The 18,153-nt window shown below is 37.4% G+C and overlaps 2 protein-coding genes across 2 annotated transcripts in view; one reads left to right on the forward strand and one right to left on the reverse strand.

The window, feature by feature from the left end:
- Positions 1-6,801, reverse strand: part of rnf213a (ring finger protein 213a) — a 43,409-nt gene extending 36,608 nt beyond the window's left edge. The window contains 4 exon segments of the mRNA XM_037688555.1: positions 18-704; positions 3,680-3,828; positions 4,571-4,689; positions 6,693-6,801. Of these exon segments, the coding sequence (XP_037544483.1) occupies positions 18-704; positions 3,680-3,828; positions 4,571-4,670 (936 nt within the window). The 5' untranslated portion in view covers positions 4,671-4,689; positions 6,693-6,801.
- Positions 1-18,153, forward strand: part of cant1a (calcium activated nucleotidase 1a) — an 865,245-nt gene that overhangs the window by 690,087 nt on the left and 157,005 nt on the right. The window lies entirely within an intron of this gene.

Below are 18,153 nucleotides of genomic sequence, written 5' to 3' on the forward strand. Positions count from 1 at the left end.
CTCTCCGGTTTCTGAATGTCCTTTGTCTCCTTCTGTTTCTGACTGTCCTTTGTGTCCTTCCGTTTCTGATTGTTCTGGTCTTTTTCATTCAGTTTCAGTTCTCCAGTCTGTTTTGTATTTTGACTTAAATCAGCATTCAGATTCAGAGGAGATTGTGCGGCGTTGGCAGATTCTTTTTTGTCCTTTTGGTATTTTTTACTAGTCGTTTGTTTGTCCTTCCCATCAGCCAGTTTGGTCTGCTCTGCTGAACCCAACTGAGAGGTCTTCTTAGTCTTTGAGGTGGGAGGTTGAGCTGGAGCATCAGCTGCTCCTGCGTTGGGTGTTTGATCCTGAGCTGACGTCTGTGCATCACTCTCCCCCTCTTTAGCCTTAACCGTGTCCTCCTTGGACCGACCTGCTGTAGTGGCATCTTCTATGGATGCAGGCTTTTTACTCTGTGTGACCTGAGTGTTTTCAGAGGAGGCAGCTGTATCAGTTAATGAACTAGGCTGTGATTCAAGTGAGTGGAAATCCTCTTGGAGTGAGTCTGGTGCATCTTTCGCAATGTCGTCAGAGCTTTCACTGTCTGTGGCGTCTCCTCTGTTATGTTTCTTCTTCCCTTGGTTGTCTCCCAGAGAAACGAGAGACCGGTCAGACAGGCTTTGATCTGGATCAGATGACGCCTGGGCCTCTTTCTTCTTTTTGCCCTTCTTTCTCTTTTTTTTCTTTAAAGACATAAAAACACATATTTGGCAAAACGCACAAATGTGATAGCAGAATAAAGTTACAGATGAGCACTTCAGATGTCTGAAAACCTGAACAAGTGCTAAACAATTTTGCTTATCATTCATATAATTCTCCGAAACTTTGACTGTAATTTCATATCGACTTGTGTAAATTCACAAATTGTGCTACAGCAACATAAATACTTGACTTTGATGATTTTCACAGCTTATCCACAAAGTTCATTTCCAAACCAAAATGTCTAAGGTTGAAAACATTTTTGTACACATGAATGAAAGTCAAGTCTGTTCATTTGTGTGTTCTTCTTAAAATTAACATATATGTTCCCCCCCAACATGACTCAACACTGGAAACCCATAAGTGTTGCAGCTTTCATTTGGTTTCCTATCCAGACATGTCAGTGTCATGACGAGCCTGTTGCAAACTCAGCAGCAGAATTTTTTTTTTATGACATTAAAAGCAGTATCTTCTATTCAGACTTGTTTATTTATTGAGTCAGATCTGAATGATCTTAATCCAGACATAGGTTGTTTTCACACCAGATAGTCCGGTAGACTCGGTTCGGTTGGGGACCAATTTTCATAACATTTTGTTTACATTTGAGCTGGTGCGTTTGCATTCACACTGCACTGTGCAGTCGAGTCAACCTGTTGAACCAACCTATTCCCCCGCTCGCCTGTGGGGGCGCTGCACCAAGAACTACTGAAAGAAACAACGCAAATACCTCTGAAGACACTTCTTCTTCTTCTTCAGGAAATAAAAACAAAAACGGAGTGGCATCAAGTTTTAGCAGTTTTAGGAGATATATTTTGTAAGTTTTATAAAATGGACTCAGCATGAGCAGAAGATGAGTCAGAAGACCACGGAGAATATTGTTTTTCACACAAGGCAGCTGACGGCTCCATATAAGGTCAGAGAAATGCGTGTTGGATTGCCCTGCGCTGTACTCCACTTCTTGCTTGTGGAGCGGGGCCTGGTCCGTTTACATTCACACTGCACTCGAACCGCGCTGGAGTTCTCTTCTACCAGACCGAGACCTAGGTTTTAGCCTGGGCCAGAGTTTGCCTTTTTGTTCCGTGACAAAGTTCGATGGCGCGTTCACAGCTCCCCAAACAAACCGGACTTTTTAAGAAAACGAGCTAGAGTTCAATTAAAGCAGATTAAACAGGGCTGGTGTGAATGCACCCATAGTAAAGGCATTAGCTCTACTTAGGGCTGGGCGATATATCGATATTAAAAATAATAATAATTTTTAAATATTGATATAATTTAATTCATGATATGAGATTATATTGATATAAAACGATGTAATCTTATACTCTAATCTGCCAGTTTTTCCTCCTAGTCTGCACCTTCATTGCACCCCTTCTTTTCCCTCACTACAAACCCGCTTCTCCCCCACGGCTTGCAGCACCTGAAGACTCCATCTGAATTACAAAACTGAGCTTAGATATGCAGATATCTTTGTTGACTCACAGTGGGAGAGCACTGTAAAATCCTGATATGTGTTAAAATGACTGTAAATTGAGGTTAAAAAAAAGCAGAGGTTTGGTGTTCTCCAGGAAATTAACTATTTGAGTGGCAATGTATAAAGTTATCTTCTCATTAAAAAATATGGAGACAAATATCCAGTTTAGCGTGGTGTGCTGGGGCAGCAGGGTGAAGAAAGCTGATGCCAACAGACTTGATAAACTCATCAAGAGAGCTGGCTCAGTTCTGGGAGTGTTCCTGCAGTCTCTGACAGAGGTGACTGAGCAGAGGATGCTAAAATGTTGTTGTTGAAACTTGGACTTGTGTATGTAAATAAATGCCTAAAAAAAATGTTGAAGTATATATAAATAGTTGATTTTTTTAGAAATTTATTTTGTACAGTTGTAAATGTTAATAAATGTGCCTATGTGACAACTGGGACAAAGCTTTGACTCAGAAATATATTTTTGTTATTACTTTATGGAAAAAAATATATATCAAGATATATATCGTATATTGCGATTTATCTTAAAATATTGAGATATTCATTTAGGTCCATATCGCCCAGCCCTACTATACGATCATTTTCGAGACTGCACATTGGTGAGTCCATGACAAAAAGCTTCAGAAAAAAAAGTTGCAATTCTGCAGCTTGAGCTCAAATTTTGTTGGTCTTTCTGGTGGATAAACTACTTTGCATTTAATGTAAGCCAAACTGTGCAAATAATACCGGTAATACAAATAATGTAAATAAGGCAAGACTTTGGTCCAACCAGGAAGTATTGTCCCAACTTGTAAGCAATTTTTGACGTTAAAGTTGCCAAATCTGAAATAATCCAGGTCTAAACCTACCTAAAATGATCGGTTAGAGAGGTGATGACTTCACTTTGTGGTTATTTTGGGACTAAATTGTGATTTAGACCCAATTACCATAATTTCCGGACTATAAACTGCTACTTTTTTCACATGCAGTTTATAAAATGCAGCAAATTTAAGTTTTTTTGTTTGTTTGTTTGTGTTTTTGACGGGCTACCGAGCTTCATGCCACCAGAACATTTAGCCTCGCCACACCCAGGTGCTCACATAGCTGCCCGATACACATCTCTCTTAAATTATTATTATTTTTTAGTGGGCACAGTTTATATTCAGGTGTTCTCAATAGTCCAGAAATTATGGTACATTGTTTTGGAGATTAGTCTCTCCCTCTAATTATCTTCACGCTCCCCGTTTCTGGAAATGTTTACTTAAAAGTCTAAAATGAGAGATGTTTTCTATGTGTGTAATTGTTCTGTAAACTGTAAAATTATATCACACAAGTGACATAAAAAAATAGCTCCGATACAGCAGAAATGTCCTGTGTTCTCCAGTATCAATAGAAACATTTCACAGCATCCCATCACAGTTTTTATCTAAAGTAGAAACAACGCCGTATTCAGATAAACTCATCTGACATTAGAGATGATCAGGGCAAAACAGCCACACTCACCTTTTTCTTCGGGTTGGGTTGTTCATCATTCAGTCGTTTAGAAGATATGTTGGACTTGTTTTCTGAAAGTTGAACATTTTGCGGAGACTCGGGTTCGTCTGGTCTTCTTTCCGACTCTGCTACCAAAGATTTAGGCTGATTTTCTGCATCTGAATTAAACCCATGCAATTTAAAACAATAAACTAGAAGACACAGGAATATAAAACCATTGTGACACTTTAAATAACTTTTCTAGAAGACTGCTGTCAGTAAATACTATAGTCTTCAAGCATTCCTTTGAACTGTATCCTGTTTTATTTTATAAGCAGTCTTCACATTACAGAATACAATCATGACAAAATAAAATGTGGATCTGTCTGCTCATTTTTATTGTTGAATTAGTTTTGCTTTGATACACCGCAGCTGTGCTTGTGTATGAAGTGACTCTGCTTTTCTGTACAGGTGCTGAAAACACCGTCCTTCACTGTAACCTCAGAAAAAATGTGTCAAGATGGGGTTTACTTCAAAACAATTGCTCTGAATGCAAAAGTGAAACCAGAAAACACGGAAGTGCTGCTTTAATCAGTGATCGACACAACTACTACTTAAGCCATTTTTTGAGAGGTTTTTTTTGTTCTGTTACAGAAGTGGAAGAAGTATTTTGTAACAAATACACCTCCCATTAATCACTTTGCTTTCATGCAGATCCTGTGATATTTTGCTTTATGTTTTAGATAAACATTATTTAACTACATACAACATGACATTCAAATTAATAACTAATCACATACATTTAACGGTTAATAAAATGAAGTAAACAGATATAATACAGCACAATATATTTAAATATTTATTCAAGCTCTGAAAGTAAATTTACAATATTATACAGAACATTTGAGCTCGTCAACTTACCCTGTGTGTTTGCCGGTTGAGCAGAAAGCTTTTGGCCACAATTACTGCAAAATTTGGCTCCTTTTTCTGAAATATTATGACCACAACTTGGGCACTCCATCTTCAGGCTTCAGAGAGCTCTACAAAAAAAACAAAATTATTTTTATGTTCATGCTTCACAGTGAAACGGCTCACTTTCACTTTTGCAAGTAGTGGTCTTGTGATCAGCACTGCAAGAATCACAAGGTCGGTCGAACTTTGGACAAACTTACCCAATACAATGACCTTCAAGTTCTTTGTTACAATAACAAAAACAAGTCTGCAATAATGTTAGTGAGCCTTTACGCCCACTCGCCAAATAACATCCGCAGCAAGAAAAGGGGAAAAAAGTGAGAGCTTTTACAGCAAACCTGAATCAGTTCATCAAAAAAGTAAGAAATTACATTGTCCTTACGATTCAAACTGCTGATCAGGAGTTTCTAAAAAAACATTTGTTGTAAAAACTTGTGTTTGGTTTCAGTTTCCTTTCTCAGCAACATGGCAGTTAGAAGATAACTGTTTACACACAAAAGGACAAGAAGTTTACCCACTGGAATATTCAAATAGTAGTCCAAAGCTGTTTTAATATTAGTTTTAAATAGGATTATATATATTATATATTATATATATATTATTTTAATGAAAAAAGGGAGAGAAGGCTTGTAAAATGTGTTTTCTATATTTGGTAAACTCATGATAGATTTGAAAATGTGGTGTCATCACTGTGAATTGATTTTTTTTTTATTTTTTTTTACCTAAACTGCTAAAAGATACAACTACGGTAACTTTTCTTTTCAAAAACATTGTAGTATTATGTACTTGGTATCAATTTGAGACAACAATGTCTACAATCACAGTACTTGTGAGGGTTTTTTTTTTGGTAAAACATGTTTTTGTATTTTTGTTGTTTGATGTACTGAAAAGATCAGTACTTGGTAGTTTATGTGACCAAAACAAAAGGAAAAGTATGGGTAACAATATTTTTGGTGAATATTTTCCAAATACAATATTAAAATTAATGCTTAAATATCGCCTAATAAAAACAATTAAACTATCAATGTGTGGATTTCACTTTTTATTCATGTATTTTTCATTTACTTATCTGAGAGATGTATCACAATTGTGCAGATATTGAAGAGTTTAAATATATAAATATTAATTGAGGGAAAACTTGGTACAGCTATCCAACAGTTTTCAGTCAGGTCATCTGGACAGTTTCTATTTTCTTTTTTTTTTTTGTGCAGTCAGGTCATTGATGGCCTGACTGAAAAATGTTGGATTGTATACCTGGATTATTGAGCATGGACTTTGTTGTTTTCAACCAGTTTGACAAGACTGTCAACAAGGAAGAGGCCCGGCAATGGAGGAGGGGGCGTACCAAAGAGACCATCTTATCACAAGCAGAACTGGTTTGTTCCACATTGGAGTAAGCTGTTTGGGGGAAGAATCAGTTTTGTTGTGAGTTTCCTTGACTGATGAAGCCTTCTGGACCGAAGGCGAAACGTTTCAGCACAAAATAAAGAAACTGTCCAGATGACCTGACTGAAAAATGTTGGATTGTATACCTGGATTATTGAGCATGGATTTTGTTGGTACAGTTGTGTTTTTCGCGCACGAGTGACTCACCTTGTCAGAAAACGATCTTTGGCTAAACGGTTTAGCCAATCACGTATCTGTGTCGCAAAAGAGCTGTTTCAAGTCACTTCCTTATTTTATTTATTTTTTACAAAAAAAAAACCTCACAAACAACGAGTTTATGATTGCAAACATTATTTTGACAATACACGCAATCCGTTTACAGTGAAAGCTCAAAGTCGTGTACAAATCGTTGCTAAATCTAAGCAGCGACTATGCTAACTAGCTCGCGCTCAGACTGTATTGAACTGCGCAGCTAACTTTAATTCGTCTCGCGCATTGAATCAAACTAGCATAGGCGTGAAGCAAAACACGCCACACGACCGCACGTATCCCGCACTTACTCACGCGTGTCGTGTCTCGCTCATAGGTCAGTCTTCCCCACTAATGGGCTTCGTTTCAAAACGTACACTGATATTCCTACATCCGGCGTTATTGTAACATAAACGACCTTTTTATCGGCACTTACCAGAAATAAATAGTCCTGTTGCGTTCAGCAAGAACTACAAATCATCTCTGCTGCTGTCCGTCTCTTCGCGCCACAGAAGATGGTGCGACGTCGCATTTGGGCCGTTTTCATTTCCGCCTTTCCTAAAGTTTCGTTTTATCAGAAATAAGCATGAATCATGTCAGAGTGGGTTTGGTTCATAACAAGTGTTTTTCTTTATTGTTCCATTTAAAGCAAGATTACAGTTACTGTCTAGATGAAATACAAAAATAAGGCGTAAAAATAAATATTTAGGTAAGATTAACATTGAGCAAAATTTTTCGAGTATCTTTATTGTCATTCGCATCACATGTGGTACATGAGGTGGAACGAAAGTGTGTACCCAAGGTCCCAGTTATACCCAAAAATAGCAAAATAAAAGAATATAAAGTATAAAAAGAAACTATACAAGGACGTAAGATATACGCTATAGTGTAAAATAATACAGTATATTAAACAGCAGCCTGAACATGAGTCTGTTGTGAGCAGATGTGATATAGCAGCTTAAATGCAAGAAATAAGCAGCATGGATATTCAGCAGCACAAATAAATATCATAGATTCAAGTGGCATTAGTTAGCTTCAAGCCTTTAGATAAAATGCAGCTTTTTTGATCATTTTCGAGCAGTGTGCAACCCTTATTTCTTTACATGCGGGCAGGAAATTAGCTATGAGTGCCTTATATCTTTTAATTTACTACAGAAGGTAAAAATAGTTTTTGTTTGAGTATTTTTGTTAAACACTGTCATGCAGGAATAAAGAGATGTTTTCAGTTTGGTAGCATGTATATTTAGTTGATGTTTTTCTTAGTTCATATCTTAGATGTTATTAACGTTTTTCTTTTACATTTTATTGTTGGATGTAACTGGGACCTTGTGTACATAATTTCGCTCCACCACATGTACCACATGAGGTGCGAATGACAATAAAGAAACTCTGACTCTGATGAAGTAGATTGAAAATGTTTATGGTAGTTTTCTGCTTTTGTTTCTAGCACAGCTGGCTGAAACGCAGGCCCACACCATGAAAGCACCTCTAATGTGCTTTACTGAAGGCTGCAATTGTTGTACCTTGCAGAGAAAATATGTGTGTCTCATATACCGAGATAAGCCTGGGTACCCGAATGACACACAAAAAAAAAAAAAAAAAAGTCAAAAAGGAGTATTGTCTGAAAAACAGAAATGTTGCACAGATAGATTCTCCACACAAGAGTTAACTGCACATCAAAATAGTTTTTTTGTTTTGTTTTTCCAAATGGATAACGCTTAAGACGAGTAGCATGACACAGTTTGGAATTAATTTTTTATTGAACCGATTAATTTTGCTGCTCGTCTGTTGTCGAACAACCTGAAACTACTGTGCACAACATGGATTAAGGAATTCCCCGAAGATGAGAGTGCAATTATGACAGAAACAAAAGTGAAAACAATCCGAACTAAATGTCCTGAGGCATGCTCAGTCATCCAGATCCTCTGGGCGGATTCCTCTTTGTTGAAACATTTAGTCTTTTATCCAAAAAATAAAACATTTCAACAAAGAAGAGCCCGTCTAACCTTATTAGAATCTGAACTAAATCACTGAACCACAAACCCTTCAATAAAAACATTGATACTTGGAAGCTGCATGTGGGCTTCCGCTGCGAAATAACTGCAAACTGACAAGAAGAGGCAACAAAACAGATGAGTTGCAAAGCTAATTAAAACAATAATGTGGCTTTAAAGGACTTTTTTTCTGCAATTTCTTAGTAAAGCTCAAATTTAGGGTGTTTATTTTTATACAAACTGTCTGGCCAGCCCTATTGGAAGACTTTTTATCTTGTAGTTAAACCTCTTTCTGGCTGTCCTAACCCACCCAACCTCTTCAGATTTCTCATGACAAAGCAAACGACAGTAAATGAGAACTCGTGTGCTGGTCCTAAATCTTCAGCAGAGGGCAGAATGGGCCCAGATTTAGTTCTATGTGTGACACTACATGTACAGTGCATTGGATGGTCATTGTTAAAGTCCTGGTTATCTTCCAGAAACACCAGGGTTGGTGTTTCAACATGATAAGTCCACTTTCAGTCTTTAGTGCAGACATGTTGCCACGATAACCTGAACTGAAATCATCCAGACAGAGATTTTAGGATAAAGAAACTCGTCTTTCACTATAGAAGAAATAAAATAACAGTCATGTGATGCAAAGGTTTATTGTAGAGTGTAAATATAAATCTTAATATGTGAAACGTTAAAAAGCACACATACTGTTTGGTGTACAGAGATTTCCAGAGTTCAGTTTTTACAGCTTCGTGTAGAAAACAATTAATTAATCAGAAATGGTTTGGCCAATACTGTAATCTGCAAGTGAGGCTGCTTTTAGAAAACAAATAAAAGTCGCACGGGAAAAGAATATAAGTGAAAGCGAAGATTAAATTTGATTTCACAATTAGTCAAGAGCATGTTTCACACTGAGCAAATGCGCAACAACCTCGTCTCTTCTGTACTGATCTGTGTTTTTTGTCTTTTCTTGTGCTGTCCAATTTTAGAATTGCAGACATCCAAGTAGATTGAATGAACTGTTTTTTCAGGATCTTAAAAAAATGTTTAAAAAAAATAAATCATCTGGGACTAGAAAGCTCTGAGGATCAAAAGTCAAAAAAACAGTTTCAGTATCTTTAAAAAGCACGTTTTTCCCTCCCCAACGTGACGCTTAAATCTTCTTGAGAATGCAGACGTGTTTTGTTGTTCAACACTCAACATTTATGGGTTAATACAGTTTCTTACTGTCTGCTGTTACAAATCACAGAAGCGAGGCATTTTACGACACGTATTTATTTATACAGGTTAGCCTCGTTGAGCCTTGCCATATAAAGCCATTTAAAGTTTAAGGTTTGAATTAAAAGAAGGATCTTTCTAAAAGCTTTAGAGCGAGCAGCCATCGCTCAGACTGAAGCTGCCTCATGGCGGGATCAGCAGCTAATTTCTGAAAAAAGATTAAAAACAAGGTGTTTGCTCTAAAGCTGCCTTAAGCAAAGAGTTATTAATAAAACAGACACTCGTTGAACGTTACCTGCAAACTGTGCTGTAAATCACACATTCATCATCATCATCATCAGGCGAGTCCATCTTCTTCACCCTGCAGGGGATGCAGTTGATGAGACTTTGATGCAGCTTAAATGAGAAATAGTTAAAAGCTTTGAAAAACTATCCCACATGTCGGGTTTTCTCTTGATAGTAACAGATGCATAAATGAGTTCATCATGTTGTTCCTCTTGTGCTTGGTCTTTGCTCATCCAGTTCATGTAGATGGGATTCTAATCAGAAACAGAACACAAGTTGGATTAAGAATCATCTCAGTGTAGGTCCTGAGGAACAAAAACATTTTATTTGGAGTCCAGTTTACAAGATAATCTGGAGTTTGCTTGCTTTTTTCCTAGAAATCAGCTCAATCTCGCAATATGGAGCGTCTTTCTGTATATTACTAAAAATATATATATGGTTACGCTTTAGGCAGTATTTATAGTCATACCTGTGTGTCCACCTCATAGTTAGTTTCAGGTGGTTTGGGCTTTTTCTTGTAGAATCTAAAAGAGATAACCAGGCTTTTTAAGGTCATTTATGTGAGCGGCGCATTAACGTTTTATTGTCTGAGTACTGCTTGCCTTCGGATGGACAGTAAAATGCCCGCTGACAGAAGTGTTGTGACAAAAGCAACAAGGATGAGTATATGTTTCTTAAATGCTGACGTAACCTCTGGAGAGAAAATGAAAAAAATAGTTTCAAATTAGTCCAATTAGAGCATCTATTTTATTTCTTTTTAAAATGTGAATTCAAACAACAAAACTGTCATTTCATTTGCATCTTTAAACATGTCAAGACGTTAAATTTGTACATTTAAATGCAATAACTGCTCTGTTCTAATCCTGTATTATTATTATAATTTAAACAAACATAAGGTAAGTAATTTCTTTATCACTAAAGTCATAATAACTTGTGTGCTATACTTGATTAAGTTAAGTTGAATATGTTTTTTTTTTAAGATTTATCAATTCAAATAAAAATTTATGAATAAAATCAAACATTTGTTATTAGTCAAGCCGCTCATTGATAGGGAAAAAAGTAGATCTACGGCACAAACTTTACATCTACAGCAAAAGGAATGATTAAAATGTTTCACCCACTGAGAATCAGGATTTAATTACTGTAAAAATGTATTTACCTTTGACCCTTAGCGTGACAACAGAGGAGTTCTGACTCCCATGTTTGTTGGTAGCAGTGCAAAAGTACTGCCCATAATCCCCCGGACGAACTTCCATAATAAAATATTCCAGCTTGTCTGCGACAGCAGTAATATTATTCTTGTTCATGTGAAACCAGGTATAATTCTTCACCAGGGGGTTTGCAAAGCTGCTGCAGGTCAAGGTGATGTTTCCTCCAGGGTTTATCTCTGCTGATGGAGTGACAAAAACTGATGTGTTCCTTGGACCAACTATATAAAAATTAAAAAATATACGTTGATGAATCTCATATTGCCTTTTTGTACATGCATATTTAAACTAAAGAAAATGTTCTCCAACAAAAGTAATGCTTCAGGACACCACAGTACTATTTTAGTTGTTTTTAACTATTGTTCCAGTTCAAGTATCTTTACTGTCATTCGCATCACATGTGGTACATGAGGTGGAACAAAATTGTGTACTCAAGGTCCCAGTTACACCCAAAAATAGAAAAAATATACAATGTAAAAAGAAACAGTATATAAGGATATAAGACATATGTGTCAAACTCAAGGCCCGGGGGCCAAATGTGGCCCTCGTTGACATCTTATCTGGCCTCCAAGATGATAGGCGAGACGTAAAATACTTCTATCTCTTGAATTTTTTCCAGTAATCGTTTATTATGATGTCGAAAGTACAACAGAGAACATCAAATGAGACCAATTAAACTCTTGTTGAGGAACCTGTGACCAAGAAAGGATGTTGGGTATCTGATTTGAATTAATGTAGTTTCTGAAATTGGCCCTTAGTTTGAAAAAGGTTTTAATTTTGGCCCCCTTTTGAGTTTGACACCCCTGAAGATATACCTTAAGATAAATGCTAAACGAACGCTAAATGATACGCTAAAAGATCTAAGATATACGCTAAACATTAATAATGTAAAATAATATGGTATATTCAACAACAGCCCAAACATGAGTCTGTAGTGAGTAGATGGGTATGAGTATGGGTATAGGTATTGGTATGGGCATGGGTATTGGTATTGGTATTAGTATTGGTATGGTATGGGTATGGGTATGGGTATTGGTATCAGAGTCAGAGTTTCTTTATTGTCATTCGCACCTCATGTGGTACATGTGGTGGAGCGAAATTATGTACACAGAGTCCCAGTTACATCCAACAATAAGATGTAAAAGAAAAACAGTAATAACATCTAAGATATGAACTAAGAGAAACATCAACTAAATATACACTAAGCACCCTTAACATAAAAACATTACGTTGAACATCAGCACATGGGTATTGTTATGGGTATATGGGTATTGCTACCATTTGCTTGTTTTTTTTTTTTGTTTTTATTGTAATTATGTGTAGTACTCACATTCAACATCAATGTGTTTGACTCCTGAGGTTGTTCCTGTGTGTCCTTTTAGAGAACAAACATAACTCCCTGAATTTATGGAAGACGCGTCTCTTAAATGAAGAATCCGTCCCTCGTGTACGGCTGTCCCGTTCTTGAGCCAGGTGATTTCTGATGAACGTTCCCCATCGCAGCTGTAGACGCAGGTAAGATTCATCGAGTCACCTTCCTTTACTGTTTTATTTCCATGTGTCGTGCGAATGTTCAGATCTGGAAGATCAAAGTGCAGCTGAAGTTTCCAACACTTGCAAAGCGGGTTTTCACAACCGTTCACGAGAAAAAAACCTACAGCTTACCAACAATTTGTAGCGTTGCACCTTCTAATCCGGTAAACTTGCCTTTTATAGAGTTCGTTATAAATCTGAACACGTATTTTCCTGTATCGCTGTGCTGAACATGGAGTATTTTAAATGAACAGTTGTGTTTTTTGTCTCCAACGTACTGGAATCTTGAGGATGTATTATTTTTTAAGTGACTGTCATAAATGAAAGGACCGGAGTAAATATCATTCCTTTCATGACCCCACTTTACACTCTGTACAGTCTCGCCTTCAGGGTAGGAAAATAAACAAGGAATAAAAACGGAGGATCCTCTGACGGCACAAATGTTCTGGTGCTGATAGTTCACTCTCCAGTCGCTACTGAGCACACCTGAAACAAATCAAACAGGACTTTATTTAGATGGCAGCTTGAAAACACAATGAAAAGCCTTTACCGGTACTTACCACCAAGAAGAAGTAGTGTCCGTATCCATTTCAGATGTGCAGCAGACATGTCATCTACAAGTTTTTAATCAGGCAGCAAAAGAATTTCAGTATCTTGTCTCCAGTCATTGCTCTAGATATTACAGTCCTGAAGCTGTGACCCACTTCACTCAGATTACAGGTTCAATGTGCACTTGAGTGGCACGAAACCGACTTTGAACAGAAAACGATGGCTTTTTATGTGAGCGATGGCGTCAAAGAGCTGTGGTTTATATGGTGGAGGCCACACGACACTTTCTGCTAGATACATTTCACAGTGGTGCTTACTGACCTAGTTGAAGGGCAAAGCATGATACTACTTCCTCCGTGTTCTACAAATGGAAAAGAATGGCATGCTGTTCATGTGTGTTTGAACTTTTCAGGTTTGATTTTCTAAACTTTTCCAACAACTCTTTTACCGAGGTGCTCAGAAGTCCCTTGTCCATGTGCATTTTTAACCATTTCTGTACTTTTAAATAAAACATGGCACCTCCTCCCACTCCACTTCATTCAATTAATGGAAAATGTCTTAGTTTCTCCTATATTTTATTTGTATATTCTAAAGGTTCACCTACTTCTGTTCTGTCACCAACAAATGTATCCAGGATTAAAGTCATATCGCCCATCTCCCGCAACGCCTTTTCAGGGATTACTTTTTGAGAGTTTCATAAAAATCTACCTCCTGATATGTGAGATATTTTACTCACAGACAAGCAGATAATGTCTTGTCTGTGTTTCTTAAGGTTGCTTAGCTGTGGCAGCCATTTTGACTGTGAATGAATGTCAAAAATGTATCTTTTGTTGACGTCCAGTGATTACTTTTTGGGTGTTTTGTAAAAAATCCATTCTCTGGTTCATAAAATATTTTGCTAAAGCTGCAGACCAATGGACATGCACTCACAGATGGGCAAAAAAATGGTCTTCCCTGCCTATGGTGGCAGGTAGTGTTTGGACCTGACCATCTTAGAAATGAATATTTCTATCTTTCGCCCTCTGTGGATGGCATTTATCTGGCCTCCAGCTCAAGTGTTAAAAATCTTGTGTTATTTTTGATCAGGACATGTCTTTTAACCCCCACGTTAAAAAAGTGTAACTAGAACCTCCTTCTTCCACCTGCGTACCATCGCTAAAATTAGAAACAGCTTATCTAAAAATGATGCAGGAAAAACTGGTTCATGCTTTTGTCACGTCTAGACTGGACTATTGCAATAGTTTATTATATGGGTGTCCAAATACTTCTTTAAAAAGTCTTCAGTTGGTCCAAAATGCTGCTGCCAGAGTCTTAACTGGAGTTAGTAGGAGAGATTATATGAGATAAGATAAAACTTTATTGATCACCCAGGAAATTATTGTGCCAGAGTTTCTATATATCTCCAGTTTTAGCTTCTCTCCTTTGGCTCCATATCAAATCCAGAATTGAATTCAAAATCTTATTTCTAACCTACAAACCTCTCAACAACCTAGCTCCATCTTATATTACAGATCTTATTGCTCCATATTTTCCTAACAGAGTACTTCGCTCTCAGACTGCAGGCTTACTCGTGGTTCCTAGCGTTTCCAAAAGCAGAATGGGAGGAAGATCTTTCAGTTATCAGACTCCTCTCTTGTGGAACCAACTTCCAGTTTCAGTCTGTGAGGCTGACACATTGTCCAGTTTTAAAACGGGGCTTAAGAATTTCCTTTTTGATAAATCCTATAGTTAGGGTTGGCTTGTTATGCTGCCTTAAGCTTAGATTACTGAAGGACAAATTGACCTAATTTCCTTAAATGAATTGTTAAAATTGAATAGTTTGCATTTGAAATTATTTCTATCTTAACATGTGATTCTTGACCTGCCATTGTGTATCTGTTCCTTCTTCCTGTTCCTCTCAAACCCAACTGGTCGAAGCAGATGGACGCTTGTCCTGAGCCTAGTTCTGCTAAAAGTTTCTTCCTCACGAGGGAGTTTTTCTTTTCCATTGTTGCCTTCATGCTTGCTCAAGATGAGAGTTTGCAATGGAGTGTTGGAGGTTTAAACTGCATTAATCAACTGCTATGAGTAATTCTCATCAGTTAATATGTATTTTACATAGAGGAGTAGTGACAAATGGTTGCACCATAAAAAAATGAGGGCCTGCTAAATGCAGAGGCCGTGTTGTTTGAGTTAAAGCTGAAGGAACGCAACAGGAGGAAGTGGCAGATGTGCAGCTCTCTGATAACACCGCGTCCCGTGTGATAACACCATAAAAGCATCTCATAGATTGACAAAGGTCTTCTGTTTAGCTCCTGGGAAAACAACTTGTGTGGATGGTGCAAAAGGTCGGAGGAGTGTCCTAGGAGGTGGAGCTGAACGACAGCTCAAGACCACAGCATCTGCACGTTATGTTCAGAATTGATTTGCATTTGGGGGTCGCTGCCATCATCGTCGATCAATTCTCCAGATCTGTTTGCATCCTGTTAACACATCTTTGCTGTTTAAATAAAGTGTTATAAAAAGTGTGAAGTCGTCCCTAGTTTCCCTCCAGCCAACGAACCTGGGTGAGCAGAGGGACAGCTCTTAACAGGAGTTCAACTCAAAGCGGTCTGCTCCTCACATAAATAATATCATTAACATACTTTTTATGTATATGAATGTTTCTGTTCAGTGCCCTGAGATGACTTCTGTTGTGACTTGGCACAATATAAATAAACTGAGTTGAAATTGAATGAAAGATTTGTCATAATCCTGAATTTAGATCAGATATTATAGAATCCGATCACCAGGTAAATTTCAAGATGAGCAGGATTCATATAAACAAGCTTTATTTCCAGGTTTTTGTTTAACAGACACTTTTCATTTGATGTTTCACTCTTTTATTGTTCATACTTTAATTGAACGTGTTTTGTATTTTTGAAGCATTAATAAAGACAATGGGATAGTCGCCTTTTAAGAGTTCATCAATGTGTGCGTCTGTACGGTAAAAGCTGCAGCATCAGCAGCCAAAGCATGAGGGTTTGATAAATGATTCAAACTGTTGAGTCCTGAAAAACAAGAAAAATGTCAGTACGTGAGGCAAAAATTAAAAATTTTTGTTTATTAAGTATTACCTGTGCACTGAGCTATAAATCACAATGTCATTGCCTGAGTCCTGCTGCTCCCTGCAAGTTAAACAGAATGTCAGTATTTGAAGATCCAAAGTAAAATTCAGTTAATTAAAAAAAAAAATTCAAGTCTCACATTATTGTCTTTGTTTTGTTGTGGAAGATGACAGTTGCATATATGACTTCTGCTGCATCTCGTTCACCGTCGTCAACTTGTGGCCATCGTCCACCATCAGACCGGTCTTCATTCTGAGTTCAGTCATGATTAATTATTTCACCATTAATTAATAAAGAGCTCATTTAACCCCCAACTACACAATACAACCATCTCTGTGTAATTTGACTGTTTGACTTGTTTACAGATTAGGTTTTATTTAACTGACACACCAGTTTGTGGTAAAGATAACCGAAACAGAACAAGACCACCTGCGCTTCCTCCTCGCATCCTGTCGTTTGGGCCCACAGTCTCTTCCTGGTGAGTCTGAAATAAATCAGAAAACAATCTTACTATCACTGCTGCTTTAGAGAACACATTATTATTTTGCCGCTGAGAGAAGAAAAACTGATTTAAGCCTGCCGTACTTCTTCCACCATCAGTTGTACACTATTTTAAATAATCAATCTGTAAAGAATACTATTTATTATGCCTGTTCTGTAAAAACTTTCCATAGGTTATATCTATCTCTGCTGTTAAGACACAAAAGAAAACTGCTTTGAATAAGAAGCATCGTTCCAGTGGCATCTGAAGGTGTTTAATATTAGTTTGGTGTAATTTTCACTCTGTTCTCAGTCAGTAACCCTAGTAAAGTTGTCTTTAAGTATTGATTTTCCTCACCTAACATTCATTTTACTGCCACTACAAGTTGGTATACAGTACAAACAGTATATATGCAGCTTACCTACAAACAGCTATAATAATAATCACAACTAGTAGCACAGCGATAACAATAAGAGACACGTCTCTGGGAAACGTTGCCCAAGAAGCTGAAAAACACAAAGAGTACAAGTATGCTTGTAAAGTATATTATAATATGTTTCAAAATGTGACATTTTTAAATAATAATGTTAGACAAAGTAACCCGTACAGTGAAAGTATGCTTCCTAATCAGCGGGTAGAAGGTGTTTTCAGAGACTTACGTTTCATTTTCCAAATGAAAACAGTCGAGTTTTGACTTCCATGTTTGTTGGTGACGCTGCACAAATACTGACCACCGTCACCAGGGACAAACACAAGCTGGTGTCCAACTGTCCTTATCTGTCCATCAGCTATTCTAAACCAGCTGTAGTTCAGTCCAGGGGGGTGTGCGTCGCTGCTGCAGGTCAGGGTGATGTCGCCGTCATCTGCACCCACTGATGACGCAATGAGCACAGACGTGTTCTTAGGACCATCTGGAAACGCACAAGAACTCTTAGGTTTGTTTTTACAATGGATAACTTCATAAAGTGCATTTGGCTTCTGGGCTGAAACATAAAGAACCTCAAGAGTATTTGGGGTAAAATACAGTTTTTAAGAGGGTTTCATGGATCCCACTTTGCTTGTGTTGCATGTTGAAGTTTGTGATGTTAAATAGTTAAATAGAAGTCGGATCATTGTGTGCATGCTCATGAAGCATTCACACTATTGTCATCCATTTTTCTTCTGTACGTTTTTCAGCATCTTTCTCGTTCCACAATTTTTGTGTTATTTCAACAAATCATATATTAAATCGTTCAGAAGGGTGCTACTTTTTGGTACTGGTGCAACTTTAGCTTTTTTAAATAGTTTGCCTTTTCTGCCACTTTTCCCTAAAACAAAATGAAACCTTTAGATTTGTTTACAACCTTTTACTGTTCCTTTCACATTTTGTTCTGGTTCAACTTCTTTCAGCTTAATTGTGCAAATTTAAACACTTTTTCAGCTACTTTCAACTAATTTCAGCTGTTTTTCAGCTGCTTTGTGCTCATTGCAGGATTTTTCTGCTAACTACAACATTTTTGTGCTTCTTCTAACTTCTTTCTGCTAATTTCAGCCTGTTATGCTCCTTTCA

The sequence above is a fragment of the Nematolebias whitei genome, chromosome 15 (genome assembly GCF_014905685.2).
Source record: "Nematolebias whitei isolate Nwh7 chromosome 15, NemWhi1, whole genome shotgun sequence".
NCBI lineage: Eukaryota > Metazoa > Chordata > Actinopteri > Cyprinodontiformes > Rivulidae > Nematolebias > Nematolebias whitei.